Source organism: Opisthocomus hoazin, chromosome 4 (assembly GCF_030867145.1).
Source record: "Opisthocomus hoazin isolate bOpiHoa1 chromosome 4, bOpiHoa1.hap1, whole genome shotgun sequence".
Classification (NCBI taxonomy): Eukaryota; Metazoa; Chordata; class Aves; order Opisthocomiformes; family Opisthocomidae; genus Opisthocomus; species Opisthocomus hoazin.
In genome coordinates, this window is record NC_134417.1 from 17,218,807 (window position 1) to 17,238,044 (window position 19,238).

At 54.1% G+C, this 19,238-nt stretch overlaps 1 protein-coding gene across 2 annotated transcripts; it reads left to right on the top strand.

Moving 5' to 3' along the window:
- The first annotated feature begins 173 nt into the window (after window positions 1-173).
- Window positions 174-18,921, top strand: BCL6 (BCL6 transcription repressor). Of its 2 annotated transcripts, none has more exons than XM_075418097.1 (10): window positions 174-250; window positions 8,766-8,804; window positions 9,864-10,031; window positions 11,096-11,317; window positions 11,451-12,434; window positions 13,029-13,210; window positions 14,316-14,483; window positions 15,948-16,078; window positions 16,467-16,604; window positions 17,600-18,921. In XM_075418097.1, the coding sequence occupies exons 3-10, from the start codon at window positions 9,871-9,873 to the stop codon at window positions 17,741-17,743; spliced, it is 2,130 nt and encodes a 709-aa protein (XP_075274212.1). In that variant the 5' UTR covers window positions 174-250; window positions 8,766-8,804; window positions 9,864-9,870; the 3' UTR covers window positions 17,744-18,921. The 2 variants fall into 2 exon arrangements, with proteins under 2 accessions (XP_075274212.1, XP_075274213.1); XM_075418098.1 differs by lacking the exon at window positions 174-250 and adding an exon at window positions 6,693-6,767.
- Window positions 18,922-19,238: the final 317 nt, after the last annotated feature.

The window sequence follows — 19,238 nt, forward strand, 5'->3', positions numbered from 1 at the left end:
GCCGCCCCCCCGGGTCGGGCGCCCCCCCCCGCGCCATTCCCTGCGGGGGCGGCGCGGGGGGGGGCGCCTGACCCGGGAGGGCGGCGGCGGCTGCTGCGGAGCGGCGGGGGGAGGTCCGCGGCCCTCCCCGTGCTCAGAGCAATGGTAGAGTCCGCAGCTCAAATTCCGAGAATTGGGCTCTGTTGATTCTTAGAACTGGGGTTCTTAGAAGTGGTGATGCAAGGAGTTTCTAGGAAAGCCCGGAGACCAGGTGATTGCTGCTTCTATTGCCGCGGCCGATTTTACCCTTTAATTCTCTCTCTCTCTCTCTCTCTCTCTCTCTTTCTCGCGCTCTTTTTTTTTTTTTTTCTCTCCATTTTTTTTTTTTTTTTTCCCCTCCCTGCCCCGCTCCGGCGCCTGGCGCGGAGCCGCCTCTATATATTTCTACCTTTTTTTTTTTTTTTCTCTCCTTCCCCCCTCTTTCCCGCGGCAGGTGGCCCGACCGCCTTTTATTTTTTTGTTGTTGTTGTTATCTCCTAAATTTCCCCCCCCTTCATTTATTTATTTAATTCACCATCCGCCCTTTCTTTCCTCGCCCGCTGTCAGGCGAGAAAAATAGGGGTGCCTGCACGCCTTAACGCTGGGAGCGCGTATAAGGGGATGGGGGGGGAAGGTGTCTCGGTGTCTCCCCTCGCCGTCCTCCCCCGTGGATTACCGGTTATCGGGGATTACTGGTTTTCCCGCACGCGTGGCGGCCGGGGAGGTGGGGGGGGTTGGGGGGACACACGGCGGCGGCCCCGGCTCTGCACCTGCAGCAGCTCCGCGGGCGCAGGACGGCGGCGAGCGCGGCTCCCTCCCGCGGGGCTCGGGGCCGGCTCCCGACGGCCGGCTCCCTCCGGCGGGCTGTGTTATTTTTCCTTCACCCCCCTCCCCTTTTTTCCCTCCCCCCTTCTTTTTTGTTTTTTTTTCCCCTTTTTCCTGCGCCCTGTGTCGCCGCTGTGGTTTCGCCGCCGCGGAGCGGGGCTGGCGGGGGCTCGGCGGCACCGGGCACCGCCGCTCCGGCCTCATCCTCCTTCCCCGGCGCTCTCTGTTTCTCTCATCACATTCGCATATCACGATCGTTATCCCGTCCCCGATGCGACGGCGAAACGTTTTGCAACCTGTGGCGGGGCCGCGCCGGGATGTGTCAAGCCCCGGGCTGCGAGCGGGCGGTGATGGAGCGGACTTGCGGCATTTCTCGGCTCCGGGGAAAGGGGGGGGGGGGGGGGGGGGGGGCGGCGGGGAGGCTCGGCCGGCGGCCCCGGGGCGGGGGGAACCGCGCTCGGCTCCGCGGGGCGCGCTGGGGCGGCTGGAAAATAAAAGGCGATGCGAAGCTCGGGGAAAGCGCGCAGAGCAGCTCTGAATATTACGCGCAGGGTTCAAAATAATAATAACAACAATAACAAGAGGAGAAGGGGGTTCTCCGCCTGGGGGAAGGCGGCCGGCGGGGGACGCGGGGTGCAGCCGTGCAAGGGATGGGGGTCTCGGGTGCGGTGCGGGGGGACACCCCACCACCCCCATCCCCCCTTGCCCCCATCGCAGCCCTTCCCCTGTGTTTACTACCGCGACGGACTTGGCGCGGCGACAGGCGCTCGTAAATCTGCCGTCGGCAGCCGCGGGGCTGGCCCCCGGCCACACGCTATTCCTGGAGCTAGAGCCGCGCAAGCCCCGCGCAACTCCCGCGCAGCGCCCTGGGCCCGCGCCGCTGCGCGCACCCCCCCCGCCTCCCCCCCCAAAAAAACAAGAGCGGGTGGGGGAAGGGAGAAAGCTTCACTGTTCTGTTAGGAGTGTGGGTTTTGTGTGTGTGTATATATATATATATTTATTTTTTTTCACCCCCCCTCAAAAAAATAATAATAAAAAAAAAAGGCAAAACAAAACCGAAAAAGCCCAACTTTGTTATGAAAACTTTCGTGGTCGGGCGGCAGCGACCTCTCCCGGCCGCCCCCCCCCCCCATGCCCCCCCCGCTATCCTCCCCCCCCCTTTAGTTTGCAAAGTCACAGTATGAGATGTTATGAAATCGCCTCTTGGGAAGGAGGGAAACAGAAAGCAAGGCGTTTGTTTAGCAAAACCTGCGGCGGCCTCTCAGATGTGCCTAAAAAGCTGCCTTTGACCCCCCTGTTGCATTTCCAGGGAAGAGGCGAATCTGGGCTGAAAATCATGAGTCAAGAACAACAAAAACAAAGCCGGCCCGGGTTACTTTTTTCCACTGACTCCAGTGGGCGCAGGATCAGTGCGCAGGGAGGCTGCGGCCGGACGGGTGAGGCTGAGCGAGGAGCTGCCTTGGTCTGACATCTCTGTCTGGGGGCTGGATTCGTACCTGCGCCCGGGGAAGTGTCAGCAGGGCCGCGTGCGGGATCAGGCCCTCGTTCGATCTGGGGATGCTTATTGATTCCTCTCCTGAGGTTTCAGATGCTTTAAAAATGATTATTTGCCTTGTTGTCCCCAAGGTTTGAAGGAGAAGTGCTTTAAGAGCAAATGCAGGCTTCTTCCTGCAGTCCTTGGAGGGTTACAGTTCAAAAATAGCTTTAAAAATATTTTGGGGTAGCCTCTCTGTGTATACACATGCAGAGGCAGAACCTGAGGTTCGGTTGCTTTCTCCTAACGATAGGATCGCAGGTTTAAAAACTTACATAGATGGCAATTTTTTTGCCCCGTGAAACAAATCATCAAGCCATTAAAATATTCAAAGGATGTCTAGCGATTTTTCCAGAAGAACAGATTATTATATTGTTCCAGTAAGAAAAGGTTTCGTCTCTGAGCATTCAATTTTGACTGGCAAAACAGATCAAAGATCTCTTGGGATGATTTCAATTCCAATTTCCAATCCCCCTCAGTTCTGACTGTCTGAGTCGATATTGGGAGGGGAAGTGGAGGTTAACTGGTTAGTTATTATTGCGAAGGAAGAAGTCGGAATGAGAAGTGATTCTTACAAATCCCACCCCAAAAATAGAAGAAAAAAAAAAAATTCAGTCAAAAGTCTTTATGACACTTTTCAGACATGGCTGTTTGCAGCGCTGGGAGGGCTTAAGCCTGCTGTGTGATGATACAAAAATAAAACCAGCAGAAACATCAAGTTTTTCAAAACAAGGCTGGAAAAGCTCATAAAAATAATGTTGCTCAGGCGCGTTTTGAGAGAAACAGAATTACATCGACAAAATTATATGTTTTCCAGGTTTGGTTTGGGGTGTTTTTTATTTTCCGAGGGGAAAAATTGGTCCTGCAGCAAAGCTGACTGGTGCCATCTAGTGTCACCGGCCCGGGCCGGGGCTGCCGGGCTCCCGGCGCTGCGAACGCGGCTGCTAACGGTGCCTGAGAAAAGGAGAAAGATTTAAAAAAAAAAAAAAAAAAAACTTTGCCAGCTAGGAGGAAGGTGGCAGAGGAAACTCTGGATGCCACTGGACTTACTTAAGGAGCCTAATTGGAAACAACCGAGCACTTATTAAAGCCGCTGACATTTCCATATGGAGTTCTCTCCGGGTCCGCTCGTGAAATCACATGTGAAAATCTTTCCGAGTTGTGGTGTTAATCCACCCTTGAATTTCTGCCTAATTTAGCATGTATTGTAAAGCTATGCCTTTTTTTTCTCTTTTTTTTTCACGAGGGGGGAGGCTTTCAGCCCCTGATGGCAGCAGCCCAGTATTAATTTGCAGGAATGGTGTTTGCTCGTGGTTTGTTTTTTTGTTTGTTGTTTGGTTTTTCTGGCAAACAGCAATGTTGTGCTCAAAAGGCCATGAAAAAATACAGGTGGTAAAACTTTGTGAGGCAGTCCTGTGTTGCAGGAGCAGGGGTGGGTGTCATCTCATTTTTGTGAATACTCCATTATAATGAAAATCATGTTACAAAGTCTATAGGGGCATTTCTCTATGCAGCTTATGTACCTTCGTGTATTTACGGCATGGAGGTTAAGAACAGTCTCATGCCCATTTTAGTCCATGTGCCCTAATGTTTGGGCTGCAAACTCCACACAAAGAGCTTTTACTGGTTCTGTTGGAGCCTGAAATGTTCTTTTCAGGTTTCTGAGAAGTTTGTAAAATCTAAATTTGGTGGAAAGTTGCCTGTGTGCTCATAACCTCTTGCTCAATTTTATAGTAGCATGGGAGTCTATAAACGGGAGCCCTGTATGCCGAGTGCCTGTATTCTTTTCTAGATCTATTTTTAAACCATTCTTCTGTTTGGCAAAAAGTGACACTTGGTTTCCATGTTTACAGCAGGCATTGGCAAACCTCAGGAGTTCACAGTTTGCAGTTCGGTTAGATGAGTATCCCAAAGTCAGCATCTGACCAGTCAACTCCTTCAGACTACAAATTTAGACTGCAAATGTAGTCCTCCTCCTGCCTTTTTTTTTTTATTTTTAAAAAAAAATACACGCTAGCTCTTGTGTCTTCCCATTGCTGCAGGACGCTGGCAGCCAAAAAAGCAACACACCCCAAAAGCAGAGCAAGCATGTAGTCTGCAGGACTGCTTTAAAACCCCGGCCATCTCAGTAGAGCTTTGCATCTAAAACGCGGGGAGAGCTAAAAGCTTTGGGAGAAGGGAGAAATTTTGGGGTTATATTTGTTCTCCTGGCCAGCGCTGCCTTTGGGCTGGGTGCCAGGCGCCCATGGGGAATGTGGGCTCCCTGCGTGCGGAGGGGAGAGCTTGGGGCAAGCACGCTGCAGGACAGTGGGTCCTGAAGAAAGGGTCCTGGAGGACTGGGCACCCTCTGAAAAACTCTGTTTGGCTAAATAAATATAGTGGTGAGGAGGTGCCTCTCCCCTGGCCATGGGACCCCACGCTGCATACGTGTCTCATCCCACCCAGAGCAGTTCCTTGCTGCCAAGATGAGCTGTGCCACCCTCAGCCCCCGGAGGGGAGGCTTGGTGCCCCGGAACGGGGTGGGGATGATGGGACACCTCCTCTGAGCCCAGCCGGGCTGGGGACCCGGCTCAGCTGCTGGGGACGCCCAGCTCCAGCTGCACCCTGCTGTCGGGTCGGCACCTCGGTGCAGGGCTCGGTGTTGGCAGGGCACGGCATCTGTCCCTTCCGCTCTGGAGCGGCCCCCTCCGCTCCAGCCGGGACCTTGAAAAATGAACGTGCCAAATTGCTTGGGGTCGTTTGAGGCGCTGAAGAAGGCTTGACTCCTCGCTTCCCAAGGGCACGCGCTGCCTCTTCTCACAGTCGGAGCTTGGCTCCGCAGAGGGCAGGGGAGTCCTCGTTAGTGGAAAACATTGGAAGCGGTTTTAGTGCGCTTCCTCCCCCTCCGCTGTGTTTTCTTCTGCAAAGACCAAAACAATGTGGAGGCTTGAGCCGGGCCAGCTTTCAAGGGCAATCCTTTTAAACCCTCTTTTGAAGTACAAACTATAAAGTTCCCTGCAGCGCTGGAGAAAATATGCAGTTTTCCTGGTTCCAAATGCTGATAATAAACCCATCCAGATAATGTATTGCATTTCCTAGAAACATTTGTTTGCTGGCAGGAAATTGGAGCAGATTGAGAGTTAGCAGAGACCGCTCGATAGAGTGAGTGCAATCCGCTTACAGAAGGGTACGGCGGAAAAAACGACGGGGCTTGCACTGGCGATGCTGCTTTTGATCTGTGCTGACGCTGTGCGCTGGGACTGCTCTCGGTCTCTGCTTGGGTTATTATTAACCCAGCCACGTTTTGGCCTAGACGCCAACCAGGAGCTACTAAATTAATAAAACTCTGCCATGACAGCTAAAGGACGATCGGTGCCCCCTGATTGCATGATACCGGGAAAGCGGAGCTGGGTGCTTGTGTACCCCCAGCCAAGAGCATCCTCTCCTTGGTGGCTTGTAGCACCCATGACTGTGCCCAGAGGGGCCCCCACACCACCCTGTTTTCTTGCTTGTCCTTCTGCTCCCCCAGGCACCCCTTGGCAGGGTGGGGGGCAGCTGGCAGTGTGCCCTGGCAGGCCGGGAGGGGGGCTGTTCCCTTGGGGCTGGGACCCTGCAGGGTGCTGGGACTGGGGAGGGAGGGGAGGCAGGATGGAGCTTCCCCTGGGCGGGCAGTTTCAGATCGCTGTGTGGGATGAGGCTGTGAGGAAGGGAGACTTCACCCAGCCACCCCTCCAGGGAGATGTGAGGGAGTCGGCGCTGCAGGCTCGGAAGGGGTAGGAGACAGGGGCCCGGGGAGGGGGAGTGATTGGTGCCCTCCCCCAGAATGTGCATTTGGGGGTGGGAGAGGGGCAAAGACAGAAGGGTATCCCCCATGCAAAGAGGGGTAGGGGAGCAAGGAGACCCCCCTGTGCACAAGGAGGGAGGAGGATGGATGAAAAGGGATTCCCTGTAAGTGGGGGAGTGGATGGATGGAGGGGTCTCCCTGTGCGTGGTAGAAAGACGGATGCAGGGGCGGGAGGGGGAAGTCCCTGGCTCTCCCCTCTGCCTCGGGGAGGGGGGGGGGGCACACACACGCCTGTGAGGGTCTCCCCTGTGCATGGGGTGGAGCTGAGAGGGGTTCCCCTGCACGCAGGTGCACCTTTCCCCATGCTCACCCAGCCAGCGCAGGGAGAGCAGAGCCAGCCCCGGGCTCCCTTCCAGGAATGGGTTTTCTCGGGGAGGTGTCGGCAGGGAAAGGCCGTTCGCTGAACCGCTGGGGCAGACCCATTGCCTTCCTGGAAGGCAGCAGCAGTGGCAGTCCCATGCGGCCACCCCCGAGATGGGCCCCGTGCCTGGCCCAGACCTTCCTCTCCAGGCAGAGCGAGCCCTGGCGTGCAGCCCCGAGCGCTGCCGGAGAGCCCGCACCTGCAAGGTACTGGGCAGGAGGGGGGACTTGGGGTGATGCTCTGGGCTCAGCTGAGCCTGGGGGAGCCTCATGGGCTGGGGGGGGGTGGGGGGGTGGGGAATGCCATGCTTGGCCATGGTGGTCTTCCCTGCTCCCCATGGCTGTTCCCTGCTGTGCTGGGAGCATCCTTCCATGCTGGGGTGCAGAGCTGGTGCTGTGCAGAGCCCGGGAGGGGCAGGGTTAACCGTGCTCGGCGTAGCGAGGGGAAGGAAGGTCGCTTTCCCTTCTGCGTGCCCACATCCTGCAGCCGGGAGCTGCTTGGGATGCGCTTGCCTGGCGCTAGGGAGGGATAATTCGGGAGGGTGGGGAGGGGACCGTGCTGGGGTCCAGCTCTAGGAGAGGAGCTGGGTGGGTGTCTCCCCGGCCAGGCAGCGCTGCGGCCTCGCTGTGCGGAAGGGAATGTGGCGACAGCAGACGCTTCTCACGTGATGCTCACGGGCGCAGAGTTCATCTCGCAGTTTGTGACTTTGTTGGTTCATGGATAGGTCACCTCCCCACGTCTGTGACACCGGGGCGAGTGCCCGGGAGCCCGGCGGAGCGCGGCTGCGGTCGGGATGCTGGCCGGCTGCCCCAAATGCATATGTCCACTTGTGTGGACGCACAGATGCGTGCTGGGCTCCTTGCACAGCGCCGCGAGTCCCTTGTCTTGCGATTGACGGTAGCGGGCGGCTGGCAGCGATCGTGTACAGAAAGGTCAGAGTCTGCAGTATTTGGGAAATGAGTCACTTTTTGTGTGTGCGTAAAGTTTTAAGCTAACCAGGCTCGGAGCGGCTCCAAAGATTTGCGTTTGGTGGCTGGAACGGGGCTGTAGGACACCTCTGTGGGTTTTGCGTGTGATACCTTGCCTTGTATCTCACCTCCTCATCCCACCCCGTCATCTCCAGGGACGTGGCAGGGAGCTTGGGTTCCAGATCTGCGCATCTCCCGCATGGGAGAGGGAAGGGGACACTGGTCCTCACAGGGCTGGATGGGCTCTCTGCAAGAGCTGGCAGTCTTACTGTCTCTGTCCAGTTTTTGGGGGTTGCTCCTCAAAATGGTGTGATGATGGTCTTGAGGTTTGTTGATTCACTTATTTATTGTGCTTTTCCCTGTTGGGGCGGCTGCCTGAGGACCTTCTTCCTGCGTTGGTGCCAGGTCAATTGTCTGTGTTAGTTTTAAGTAAATCTGGGAGTAGTAGCGTGTGTTCTGGAAGGCAGTTAACTCCCGGGTTTCCTTGCCGTGCCACCCCAGCTGTGTTGCCCGTGAAGCCAGCAGCTGGGACAAAGCTGGCGGTTTAGGGGAAGGCTCCTCCAGCAGCCAGAGGAAGGCATTTGTTCTGGGTCCTCATCCGTCTCCGCCACCAGCTTCCGCTGAGATCCAGGCCAGGTTGCTTTGGTACTTGACGCCCGTATCCTCCCAAGTCTGGTCGGCAGTCGCGTCCGAGGGCGTTCTCACTGGTGGCTGGAGCATGTGGGTATCCTGAGAAGGGCAGTAGCTGCTTGGGAAGACTGGACTCAGGCTCCTTCTGAGCAGAGTGGCAGCAGATGTTTGTGTGTAAGTCATACCTGTTAACAAGGTGCTGGGAGTATGGCATCGGTCTCGGATGTGGCACTGGCCGGGAATTTGATCTTGGCAGGGGAAGAGTTATCTCCAAAAGAAGTGGTGAGAAAATTCTCGCTTGACTTCCCTTCCCCACCTGCCTTTAAGTTCCTGAGTCATGGAAATGAAAATCTCCTTGGCATACACCCATGGTTTGGGCTGGAGGGTGTGGAAGAAGCTATGATTGGATTCTCAAAGCCTGTGGTTGTGATAAGAACGTACTGTACCGGAAGAAACAAATGTTAACCTTACTGGAGAGTAGAAGGTTTGTTATCTCTAGCTTTCATCCAACTGATACTCGAGCGAAACAGCAGGCTTGTGTCCTGCCATGGCCAATTCATAATTACCAGCTAATGTGGCGTTTGTTTTCTTGTGCTTTATTTGTAGGTTTGAAAGAAACTTTTGGACTGTGAATTGAGGCATTGGGTATGTAAATTTAAATTTTGTGCTTCCTTTCCTAACCCCCCCTCCCCTTCCCTTTACCATGTTGAATGAAATGTTTCATTAGACCCAGCTGGAATTTGTTTTCAGGAGAGCAGCTGCTCTGTAGAAAATACTGTACGTTCATGTGCCACTGGGGAAGGAGGAGGAGTCGGGGTTGTGGGAGGGGGGTGATCATGGAGGAATTTGACGTTGAAGATGCACATTCCAGCCCAAACTTCAGGCACAGGGAGATGTGGGCTCTCCTGGGTGCTGCTGGTTGGGAGGACACCTCTGAGATGGGTCAACGGGTGTTGTGTTGGGGGACAGCTTCATGTTCCTCGATTAACCCAAGCCTTGCTCACTGGGAGAGACTGGGCTGCGGTGTGGCTAGTAGCACAGCAGGTTAGATGAGTTCTGCTCCTCACTGCCACCACCAATTCATTGGGAAACTGTGGACAGGTCTTCTTCAGAGTGGCCACCACTTGGGAGCAGGGAAGTAGTTTGCTGGTGGGTGAGGGTTGATGCTCTGCTGTGGGCTGTATTTTCCCGATGTTAAAATCCTTCAGCTTCAGTTGGGACCTTCAAGTCTTGTTTTGATTCCCATGGCTGCATTTGCAGCAAGCCAGCAGAGAGATGAGAGGGATGGCTCCTGAGAAAGATGTGAAGGCTGGGAAGCTGCGCTGGGAGCTTCATGGAGATGAACCCAAGTGGTGGTGGGAGGAGTGGGCTGGGGTGGAGCCGCCATGGGCGAGGCAGGGAGAAAGAGGAGCTGGTTAGCTAATCCTCAGGAGGGTCTGGTCGCTTTCGCCTGCCAGCTTGCTGGGTGGGACTGAGACATGCCAGGTCTCGCTGCTGGCCGAGAGACCTCACCGGGCAGCCTGGCAGGAACTTGGCACAGTGCATGGCTGTTTGTCTTGGGACTGAGGAGCTGGTGCTGGCCCTACCAGCCGCACATGGCCGTATGAGCACATCCCAGAGCAGCAGCTGTCTCTTTGCTGGGTTTAGGGTACTTGTCTGGCCACTTCTCCGTTCCCATCCTCCTCCTGCTTCTGTTTTGAGCAGACTCAAGATGGCCTCGCCGGCAGACAGCTGCATCCAGTTCACCCGCCACGCAAGTGATGTCCTCCTTAATCTCAACCGCCTTAGAAGCCGGGATATCCTGACCGATGTTGTCATCATCGTGAACCGGGAGCAGTTCAGAGCCCACAAAACAGTCCTGATGGCCTGCAGGTGAGAGCGGGATCCCCTCCCTGCCTCCCTTCCCTGCTCCCTTTGCCTTTGGCCACGATCAACACTGCTGCAGCCCCAGGGACGCTCGTGGGGTTTGCAGACAGGGGAAACGGAGGCAGAGAAGCAGGATTGAAAGGGGCTGCCAAGAAATTTGTACGTGCAGTGGGATTAGAGCTGAGACCTTTTGCCTCCGGCGCAGTGCCCACACCTCTCTCCTTGCATGCCCACATCTGCCCACGCACAGCCCATGGAGACAAACAGGAGCACAGCAGACGTGAGGCACGTCCCTGAAGGCAAAGCACAAACGCTCTGCAGGGATGGGACAGGAGAGGGGAGGGAGGACTGGATGCTCACTGGGGTGAGGGAGTCCTCTGTGACCACAGTGTCCCCTGCTGCTGCTATTTTTAGAGCTGTTCCTCCCTGACTCCCAGGCTGCTGGCTGCATCCACCTTTGTGGATGTTTTGGGGTTTTTTTTTCCAAGCCTGGTGGGGTCTGAAATCCCTTTCCAGCTCCTAGGATTGCTGGAATTGCTTCCTAGTGAATGCTAATTAACACCTCACCATTGCCCTACTGAATTATGGCAGATGCCTTCCAGGGTCTCCTGCTGACAAGATGCAAAGATTTGAAAAAGCCAAGCTTTGACTATTAAGACATCTGAAAAATGTTTTGCCAACATTTCCTTCCCCCCCCTGCTCCCCATTTAAAGAGTGAGTGTGGATGCCCCAAGAGGCTTCTGAAAGAAATGAGTCACAGTGGGAAGGGGGTGGTGGTAAGAACAACAACAACAAAAAGAGGAATCTCTAAATGGAGGCAGTGGGGAGTTGTTGAGCAGGTGATATCTAAAAGCAGGCTGTTCCAGTTGGGAAAAGTGCAGTGCAGAAGACGCTTACTAAGCTGAGAAACCAAGCCTGATAATAAGGGGGAAGCTCAGGGAATTCTATAATTGCCTCCTCCTCCCTTCCCGTTCACGAACCCCTCTGTGCGAAGGGCTTTCAGACAAATTCTCCTTTCTTCCCCTGAATTGTCATAACGGTTGTCTTCTCTCCTTGTCTGTTCTCTGCAGTGGCCTCTTCTACAGCATCTTCACTGACCAGCTCAAGTGCAACTTGAATGTCATCAACCTGGACCCAGAAATTAATCCTGAGGGGTTTTGCATCCTCTTGGACTTCATGTATACATCCCGCCTGAACTTGAGGGAGAACAATATCATGGCCGTGATGGCCACAGCGCTGTACCTGCAGATGGAGCATGTGGTTGATACCTGCCGAAGGTTTGTCAAGTCTAGGTGAGCGCCGTGAGTGAACTTTGGAGAGCCTGGGTGTGTTTGGGTGGGAGGGGGTAGAACTGACAAAGTATCTGCAAAGTTCTCCTTATGGGCTGAAAATGACTGCGTCTCCCTCCTTTTTGCCTGGTTCCAGTGAGGCGGAGATGGTGTCTGCTGTGAAGACCCCAAGGGAAGAGTTTTTGGCTGGACGGATGCTGAGCCACCCAGAGGTGATGGCTTATCGGAGCAGGGATGTCTCCGAGAACGGCATGCCTCTCCAGAATGGGTCCCTCTGCAATGGAAGGGCCTTTGCCCCTGGCTTGATCAATAGTTTGTCTGGATCCCCCATTTCCTACCATGGATACAGCCCTCTCCCTCTAAATAGCTTCCTCGTGGATGATGAGTTGCGGGAGATGAGGATGCCTCTCTCCGAACTCTCGAGGGCAGGTGCCTTCCCCAAGGAGAGGATCCTGCCATGCGACAGCTCCAGGACAATGCCCACCGAGTACATGAGAACCATCACCGACATCTCGGCCAACATGTGCCACGCTACCATCTATGCTCCAAAAGAAGGTGCTGCTGAAGAAGCCAGGAGTGACATGCACTACAGCGTAGCCTCTGGACCCAAACCTGTTGTCCCTTCGATCCGGAACAATCCCTATTTCTCTTGTGACAAAGTGGCCAAAGAGGAGGAGCGGACCTCTTCAGAGGATGAGATCAGCCAGCACTTTGAGCCCACCAACACACCCCTGGACCGCAAGGGACTCATCAGCCCCCAGAGCCCCCAGAAGTCAGACTGTCAGCCCAACTCACCAACTGAGTCCAGCAGCAGCAAGAACGCCCGTATCAGTCAGAGCTCCAGCTCCCTCTTCACCAAGAGCCCCACAGACCCCAAAGCCTGCAACTGGAAGAAGTACAAGTTCATTGTCCTTAATTCTCTCAATCAGAGCACCAAGCAAGACAGCGCTGACCAGAACGAGATGGGAACCCTCTCTCCTCGCACCTACATGCCGATGTCCACTTGCCAGCAGTCCATGGAGCCAGAGCATCTCAACGTGCAATCACCCACCAAGATGAGTGCGAATGGAGAAGACTCTACTATCCCACAAGCGAGCAGACTGAACAATATCGTTAACAGGTGAGAAGATTTCACCCCCCACACCACGAGAGACAGGACTCTCTGTGTTGTTGGTGAGGGCTTGGAAGTGTGTGAAATAGCTGTAGCATTGGGCTGGTGAGTCCAGCCCTGAGCAGGTGAAAGCCTCTGCATTTGGTGGAGTGCTGCCAGTGACATCGGCTGGGTGCCAGCCGTCCCCACCTTAGGGGTGCTAGCCTGGCCTGGCGATGGAATTGGGAACATTGGGTCAGGAATCCCTGGCTCACTTTAGCAGCCCTGGATGGTTGCTGGAGCCTGGATTTGCCCAACCTGATTTTCACCAGACTCCCTGTGCCTCAAGCTTTTCGTTGACTGCAAGCACTGGGAAGGCCAAAGTACCAGGGAAGAGTGTGCTGGATGTTCCTAGAGAGCTTTGAGATCATTTGGTGATGGGCACCTGAAGGATTGAGGCTCAGGGACCTGTTGTTGATCAGGGCTATGCTGTGCATCTCACCACGACAATGTCCCCATAAAACATGGCTGCCCCTTCTGTCTGGAAGGGTGCAGGCCAGGGCCCAGTAGCTCAAGCACAGCGAGAGTCTTCTCATGGCTGTGTGTGTTGCTGTCCTTCCACAGGTCCCGGGATGGGTCCCCTCGGAGCAGCGAAGGGCAGTCCCCGCTGTACATGCACTCGTCAAAGTGCAGCTCCTGTGGCTGCCAGTCCCCACAACACGCTGAGATGTGCCTTCATACCCCTGGCTCAAACTTTGGAGAGGAGATGGGGGAAACCCAGTCTGAATACTCTGACTCCAGCTGCGGTGAGTCTTGCATCCCTGGTTGCCTTTTTCAACCAGCCAGGCAAGGGGGCTTTGCAGTCTGGGGACCCATCCAACAGGTGCCCTGTGTCCAAGCGGGCAGTCAGACCTGTCCCTGATGCTGGTGGATCCCCAGGTGCTTTACAGTCCCCTCCTTCGCTGGCTGACCAGCTGTGTGTATGCATGGGAGGGACACACGCACGTGGGAATTGCTTTCTTCCTCCTCTTCCCCACCACCGTCCAGATACCTTGTGCAGGGAGTTAGTCACCTGCTGCAAACTTGGCAGCTAAGGACAGGAAACAAAGTGCACCCCACCCCACCAGAACCACAGGAGAACAAGCTTGGCAGATGTAATGACCCTGATGTGGATTGGGCAAGATGGTGTGTCTCACGCATCCGTCATGGTATCTTCATTATCAGGGAGCCCAGTGCGCACATCTGGAGAAATGCAGATAATGAGGCTTGCAGTCTTGTTGCAAAACTCCACAAGCCCAGAGACAAGTATCTGTGCACCCATCTGCCTGTAGCTCAGGGAGGGGGAATGCAGAATTGTCACCTGTGGTGTGGGCAGAGATGTCCAGAGAGGGAACCCCACTGTGGTGATGCTCAAAGCTACACACGGCATTGAAGGGTTAGGCACCCTCCTACTGGGGGTTTGGACAGTGACAGTCTTCCCGTGCTCAAGGAAGACATCTGTACCTGTAAAGGTTTAAGACCTCTAAAGGTGCTGGAGTTGCTCCAGAGCTGAGCATCCATCCTACGGAGGATGTCTGGTTACTGGGGTGCCTTTGTGGACCTGTGTGAAAGATGCCCAGGTGAGATGCTGGCTTCTTGGAAGCAGCTTGTGTTGCACTGAAGGAGAGATGGCTTGTGATGACTTTGCTCTCTCAAATCACACACGTTGTTGCTGTGTGCACAAGCAGGTCAGGAGGTAATGGTACAGTGCAGGCGCTGCTGACCGTGAACATCTGCTCTCGGCTTCTTGTTCCAACACTTGCTCTGGCTGCCCCTCTCCACCATCTCCACCATCCCAAACCCATCCCATGGCCCATCAGGGAGCTGCCCCATGCATTGCCCATCTCATTGCTCTCCTCTCTGCCCTTCCAGAGAATGGAGCCTTCTTCTGCAATGAGTGCGACTGCCGGTTCTCCGAGGAGGCTTCTCTCAAGAGACACTCTCTGCAAGTCCATAGTGACAAGCCCTACAAGTGCGACCGCTGCCAGGCCTCCTTCCGCTACAAGGGCAACCTCGCCAGTCACAAAACCGTCCACACAGGTACAATGTTGGCCACAGGGACAACTTACTGGGGAGGCTGTGGGTTGCTGGGTATGTGGGTGTTTATGACTGGGTTTGTCCCAGGTGCAGTGTTCCATGCTCTGTGTCACAAGCTGTGCTTGATGGGAAGAGCAAGATGCTTTTCTTGGCACTGCCAGGGGCCCTTGGGAAGAGCACCAAACCCGGGAACGGGGAGGGGGGTGCTGCCTGGCCTCACAGCAGGGATGTGGAGCTCGAGCTCCTTTGCTGTAAAGTGCTGGGCACCACCATTTCTAAAGGCTTCTTGCAAAATGCATGGCTGGGAGCAGATGCGTGGCCTCCAGGTTACTTTGTGGTAGACTAGGGGGGGGGAAGAAAAAAATTCGAAAGAACATTTAGGGAGAAGTGTGGGATTATTTCCGCCCCCCCCCCCCCCCCCCCCCGCGTCCTAGAAATCCAGATCATATCTAGCTTGGCAGAAACTCTGCTGATGGGAAAATCTGTGAACGGATGGACTCTGTGAATCAGCACAATGAAAGCTGAGAAAGGAAGGGGATATTAAGGGTTTAGTCATTTGCTGACAAACCTGGGGATTCTTTTTCATGCTTTTATTAATGCTTGACGTGTCAACAGCCAGTTTGCTGGCTGGGGAAGGGAAGTCTGTGCTGACGACTCGGTGCTGCTGCACTGTATGAGGCATAAAGTCCGGCAGCCTGAGCTGAGCTCCAGGAGGGCTGCGTTGGTGAGGGAGACAGCACAAGTGCCAGGGCAGGGTTCGAGGGTGCATGGGGTCGAAGTCTGGAAACAAAAGAAAAAGGCAGGAAGGAACAGACTGTGCTGTTTCCCACTCCCCGTCAAGCCCGTCTTTAACCATCCTGAAGAAACTAGCTAAAACCTCTTTGCAGCTCCCCCCATCGCCGTGAGAAAGTCAGCCAGGGCCGGCAGCGGTGATCGTAACCGAATAACGACTTGGGAGCTGGGTCGCTGGACGTGCCTTGGCTTCCCACTCTATCAGCTCTCTTGACCCCTCTGAAGAGGTGGCGGCTAGCCGAGGCAGGATGCGCTGGGGACCACGAGGAGCCCAAGGGGAGCCGTGTGGCCCTGCATGGCTGACTGACGGCTGTAGGGAGACGCAGGCCAACAGCCGCTGTCGCGGGGCCAGGAGGAGCAACGCTGTTAATCCTCGCTGGCAGAGCTGCCCAGCTTTCTCTCTTGCCCTGAAGGCTGCAGCTCCCAGCCTGAAAAAGAAAAGGCAGCCGTGGTGCCCGGGTACCTCCTAAGCTCACCCTGCTCTGGGGACACCGCACACTGTCCTGACCAGTGCTGCTTGTCCACAGCCATCTCCTAAAGGGACAGGAGTTAGGGCTAGCGCTTCATGCCGTGGGGCCTGGCACCTGAAGGGACTTAACTTTGGGGAGCACCGTGGATCGCGGGGGCTGAGCGTGCCAGTTCTTAATCCCCCATCCTTTCTTTTGGGCTCTGCAGGAGAAAAGCCGTACCGCTGCAACATCTGCGGAGCGCAGTTCAACCGGCCGGCCAACCTGAAAACCCACACACGCATCCACTCCGGAGAGAAACCCTACAAGTGCGAGACCTGCGGGGCCAGATTTGTTCAGGTGTGTGTGGCCTCTGGGACCTGCAGTGACTGGGGAGGTGGGACATGGCCGGACCTCCTGCCCCAGACTGGTGACGCTTCATCACAGGGAGGAGGCTGATGGGCCACACTCGCTGCCTTGGGCAGCTCTTCCTGTGGTGTTATGGGATAAATAGGGGCCTCAAGGTCTGTGTGGGCTGGTTTGGCTTAGTCGGAAGCCCAGCTGCTGGTTTTAGCTCCTCTCCTCCATTTGCTATTAAGGATTGGAGATACTAGACCTCAGACACATGTGTGACCCTGACTCCTAGCTAGAACCTCATAGACTAAAAAAAGATGGCTGGGCAGAACCCTGCTCCCAGTGGGATGCCTTCATCCCTGGGGCTGCCCTCACCCAGAGCTGCTCTCTCTAGGTGGCCCACCTCCGTGCTCATGTGCTCATTCACACCGGGGAGAAGCCATACCCCTGCGAGATCTGCGGCACGCGCTTCCGGCACCTGCAGACCCTCAAAAGTCACCTTCGAATCCACACAGGAGAGAAACCCTATCATGTGAGTGACCCTGCTCCTTTTTGGGGGGGCTCTCAGCCGGGGCTGGGGGAGGATGCTGACAAACCTGGGGAGCTGGCAGAACACAGGGGCATTCGCCTGGGCTGGTTGCAGCATCCTAGTGCCCTTCGCCAGCCTCACGGGGCCCCACGCCAAGGTCACGTGTCTGTTCCTTGTGCCCTGTCCCCCTCTCGTGCATTAGCCGATGCCGACGTGGAATTTTGTCGTCTGTGGCTGCATTGGAAACACTGACGTGCAGCCCAGGCTGGGTACATCTTAGCTGTTCTTCTTTTCTTCCACCCCATCTGGAAGAAGGTCACACTTCTCCAAATAGCTGTGGCTTAAATTACAGCTGCCTGCTGTGTGTGGGGATGGGGGAAAGGAGCAGACAGCCTGGCCTGGGGTCCCCTGTGCTGGTGGCACCCACACTAAGGGAGCAGCCTGCCCTGCCTGGGGGCTCCCAGCTCTTTGCTGAGGCTTTGCTGGCTTTCCCCGTCTGCTAGAGAGGGAATTGGAGCAGAGGTTATCATCCAAACATCCCTCTGGAGCCATCCAGCTTGGCAGTGGTCAAAAGCAGCTCCCAAAATAGCTCTGTAGCTGGTTTGAGCATCTAGATAGGGAGCTTGGTGCTGCATCCAACAGAGCCAGGGTCCTCTCCTAAGGGACCTCGGCCTTCGTGCCTCCCACAAACCAAAATGTGCTGCTGAAAGCCTGGGATGGGGTTCCTGACCCTGGGAGAGGTGCCTGTGCTGTGGGGACAGAGCAACAGGACATGGGATCAGGGTTTAGGGGCTCGAGCACGGGGGCAGCTCAGGACCCCTGGGTGCTGCTTCAGCTCCCCCGCTGCTGCTCGCACTGCATGCTCACTTTCCTCAGTCCACTGGTGTGGTGGGCGCAGCATCCTGGGGTAGCTGGAAGTGGGACCCCTGCCCCGAAGGGAAGGACACATCCCCTACCCTCGTGTTTCACACCCTCGGCCTTTGCCTCTCGCCCCGCAGTGTGAGAAGTGCAACCTGCATTTCCGCCACAAAAGCCAGCTGCGGCTTCACCTCCGGCAGAAGCACGGGGCCATCACCAACACCAAGGTGCAGTACCGCATCTCCGCGAGCGAGGTGCCTCCAGAGCTCCCCAAGGCCTGCTGAAGGCTGAGGATTTTCCAGGAGAAGGTCATCTTGGAGCAGGGGGGGGAAAGCTGTCCAAAGGATACTTGCAACACTTTAAAAGGAAGGGGAAAAAAAAAAAAAGAAAAAAAAAAAAAAGAAAAAAAAATTCATCACATGATGGAGTGCCTCTAAACCCATAGTGCAGATAGGTGGAAAAACATTAGAAATTAAAAAAAAAAAAATTACAAATACACGGGTTTTATTTTTTCCCAGTTATGTGAAACGAAAAGAAAAATAAAATTATTCAGATCTTATTGTATATAAAACGTAAAAAATAAAAATAGTCATTTTAAATGTCTGTGCAGTGGAGTGTTGATAAACTCTGGAGTCTAACCTTCACAGCCTTTGCCGTTTGAAGATGAGGAATGTAATGTTGATTTATGGGAACAGATTTTTTTCTTTTGTATGCAAAAATGTGTGTTCTTTTAAAGAGAAAGTATGATATTAAAGAGAGGGCTTTAACTTTTTTAACCAAAGGTGAAGGAATCTATGGCAGAGTTGTAAATATATATAGATATAAATATATAAATATATATATAAAATAAATATATATAGACCTTTAAAAAAAGCTATATTAAAAATATATAAAATGCATTAAAGGCTCAGTTGGACTCTGCAGGCAGAAGCCACACTGAGAATCTTTATTATGATAGAGCACTTAACAAGATATTTTAAAGTATTGCATCTGTACAAGTAAGAAAATATTTTGTCTAAATGCATCAGTGTATTTGTATTTTTTTGCAAGTGAAGGTTTACAATTTACAAAAAAGTGTGTATTAAACCAACAAAGCTGCAGAAGGAATTTAAAATAATAATAAAGTGTAATTTTTTTTGTTCTAGTTCTCAGTCTGTATATATGTAAAATGTGGTTTCGCACGGTGCCTTTCTTTTCAATGGAAGTTTTCAATGTATGGACTATATTGAGCTCAGTTTCTTCAAGGTACAGCCTGATGTTGCAAAAGGAGTTTTGGTGGAACTCTCTATTGGAGAATTTTTTTTTGTTTTTTTGTTTTGGGTTTTTTTTGTCTTATTTTACATGCTTGTGTTATAAACAATCTCGGGAGACAGGGTTTGGGCTGTGTCTAAACTGCATTAATGCGTTCTGTAAAATATAGCTGTACAAATAAAATAATAAAATGAAGAAAAGTGAAGTATGATGGCATGAGGGGTCTGTTCTTGCCTGTCCTGCTGCATAAGCACCTTGAAGGCCAGTTGGTGCCCTGGGAAGAGGCTGAGCAGCCCAAGCCCTGGCATGAGCCCTTGCCTTGGTGCAGCTGCGTCGAAGACAGAGCTGGCAGAGTCAACCTTTTGCAGGGTCAAGTGAAGATGGTCTCTGGCAGTGGGTCAGAGCAAGCCTCAGGCTCGCTGCCCTGCGTCCTGGTGGGGATGGTCACACTGTGCCACCGCCTCGATACTCTGCCTTTGCACCGAGCAGCAGGCAGGAATAGGGCAGAGCCTGGGAGAGACCTTTTGC

What these genes read in the sequence shown, in the direction of transcription:
- BCL6 (XM_075418097.1), top strand. Translation starts at nt 9,871, where the DNA reads ATGGCCTCGCCGGCAGACAGCTGCATCCAGTTCACCCGCCACGCAAGT. An exon ending in ATACTCTGACTCCAGCTGCG is followed by an intron (nt 13,211 to 14,315) that starts GTGAGTCTTGCA and finishes CTGCCCTTCCAG; the next exon opens with AGAATGGAGCCTTCTTCTGC. An exon ending in GCGGGGCCAGATTTGTTCAG is followed by an intron (nt 16,079 to 16,466) that starts GTGTGTGTGGCC and finishes TGCTCTCTCTAG; the next exon opens with GTGGCCCACCTCCGTGCTCA.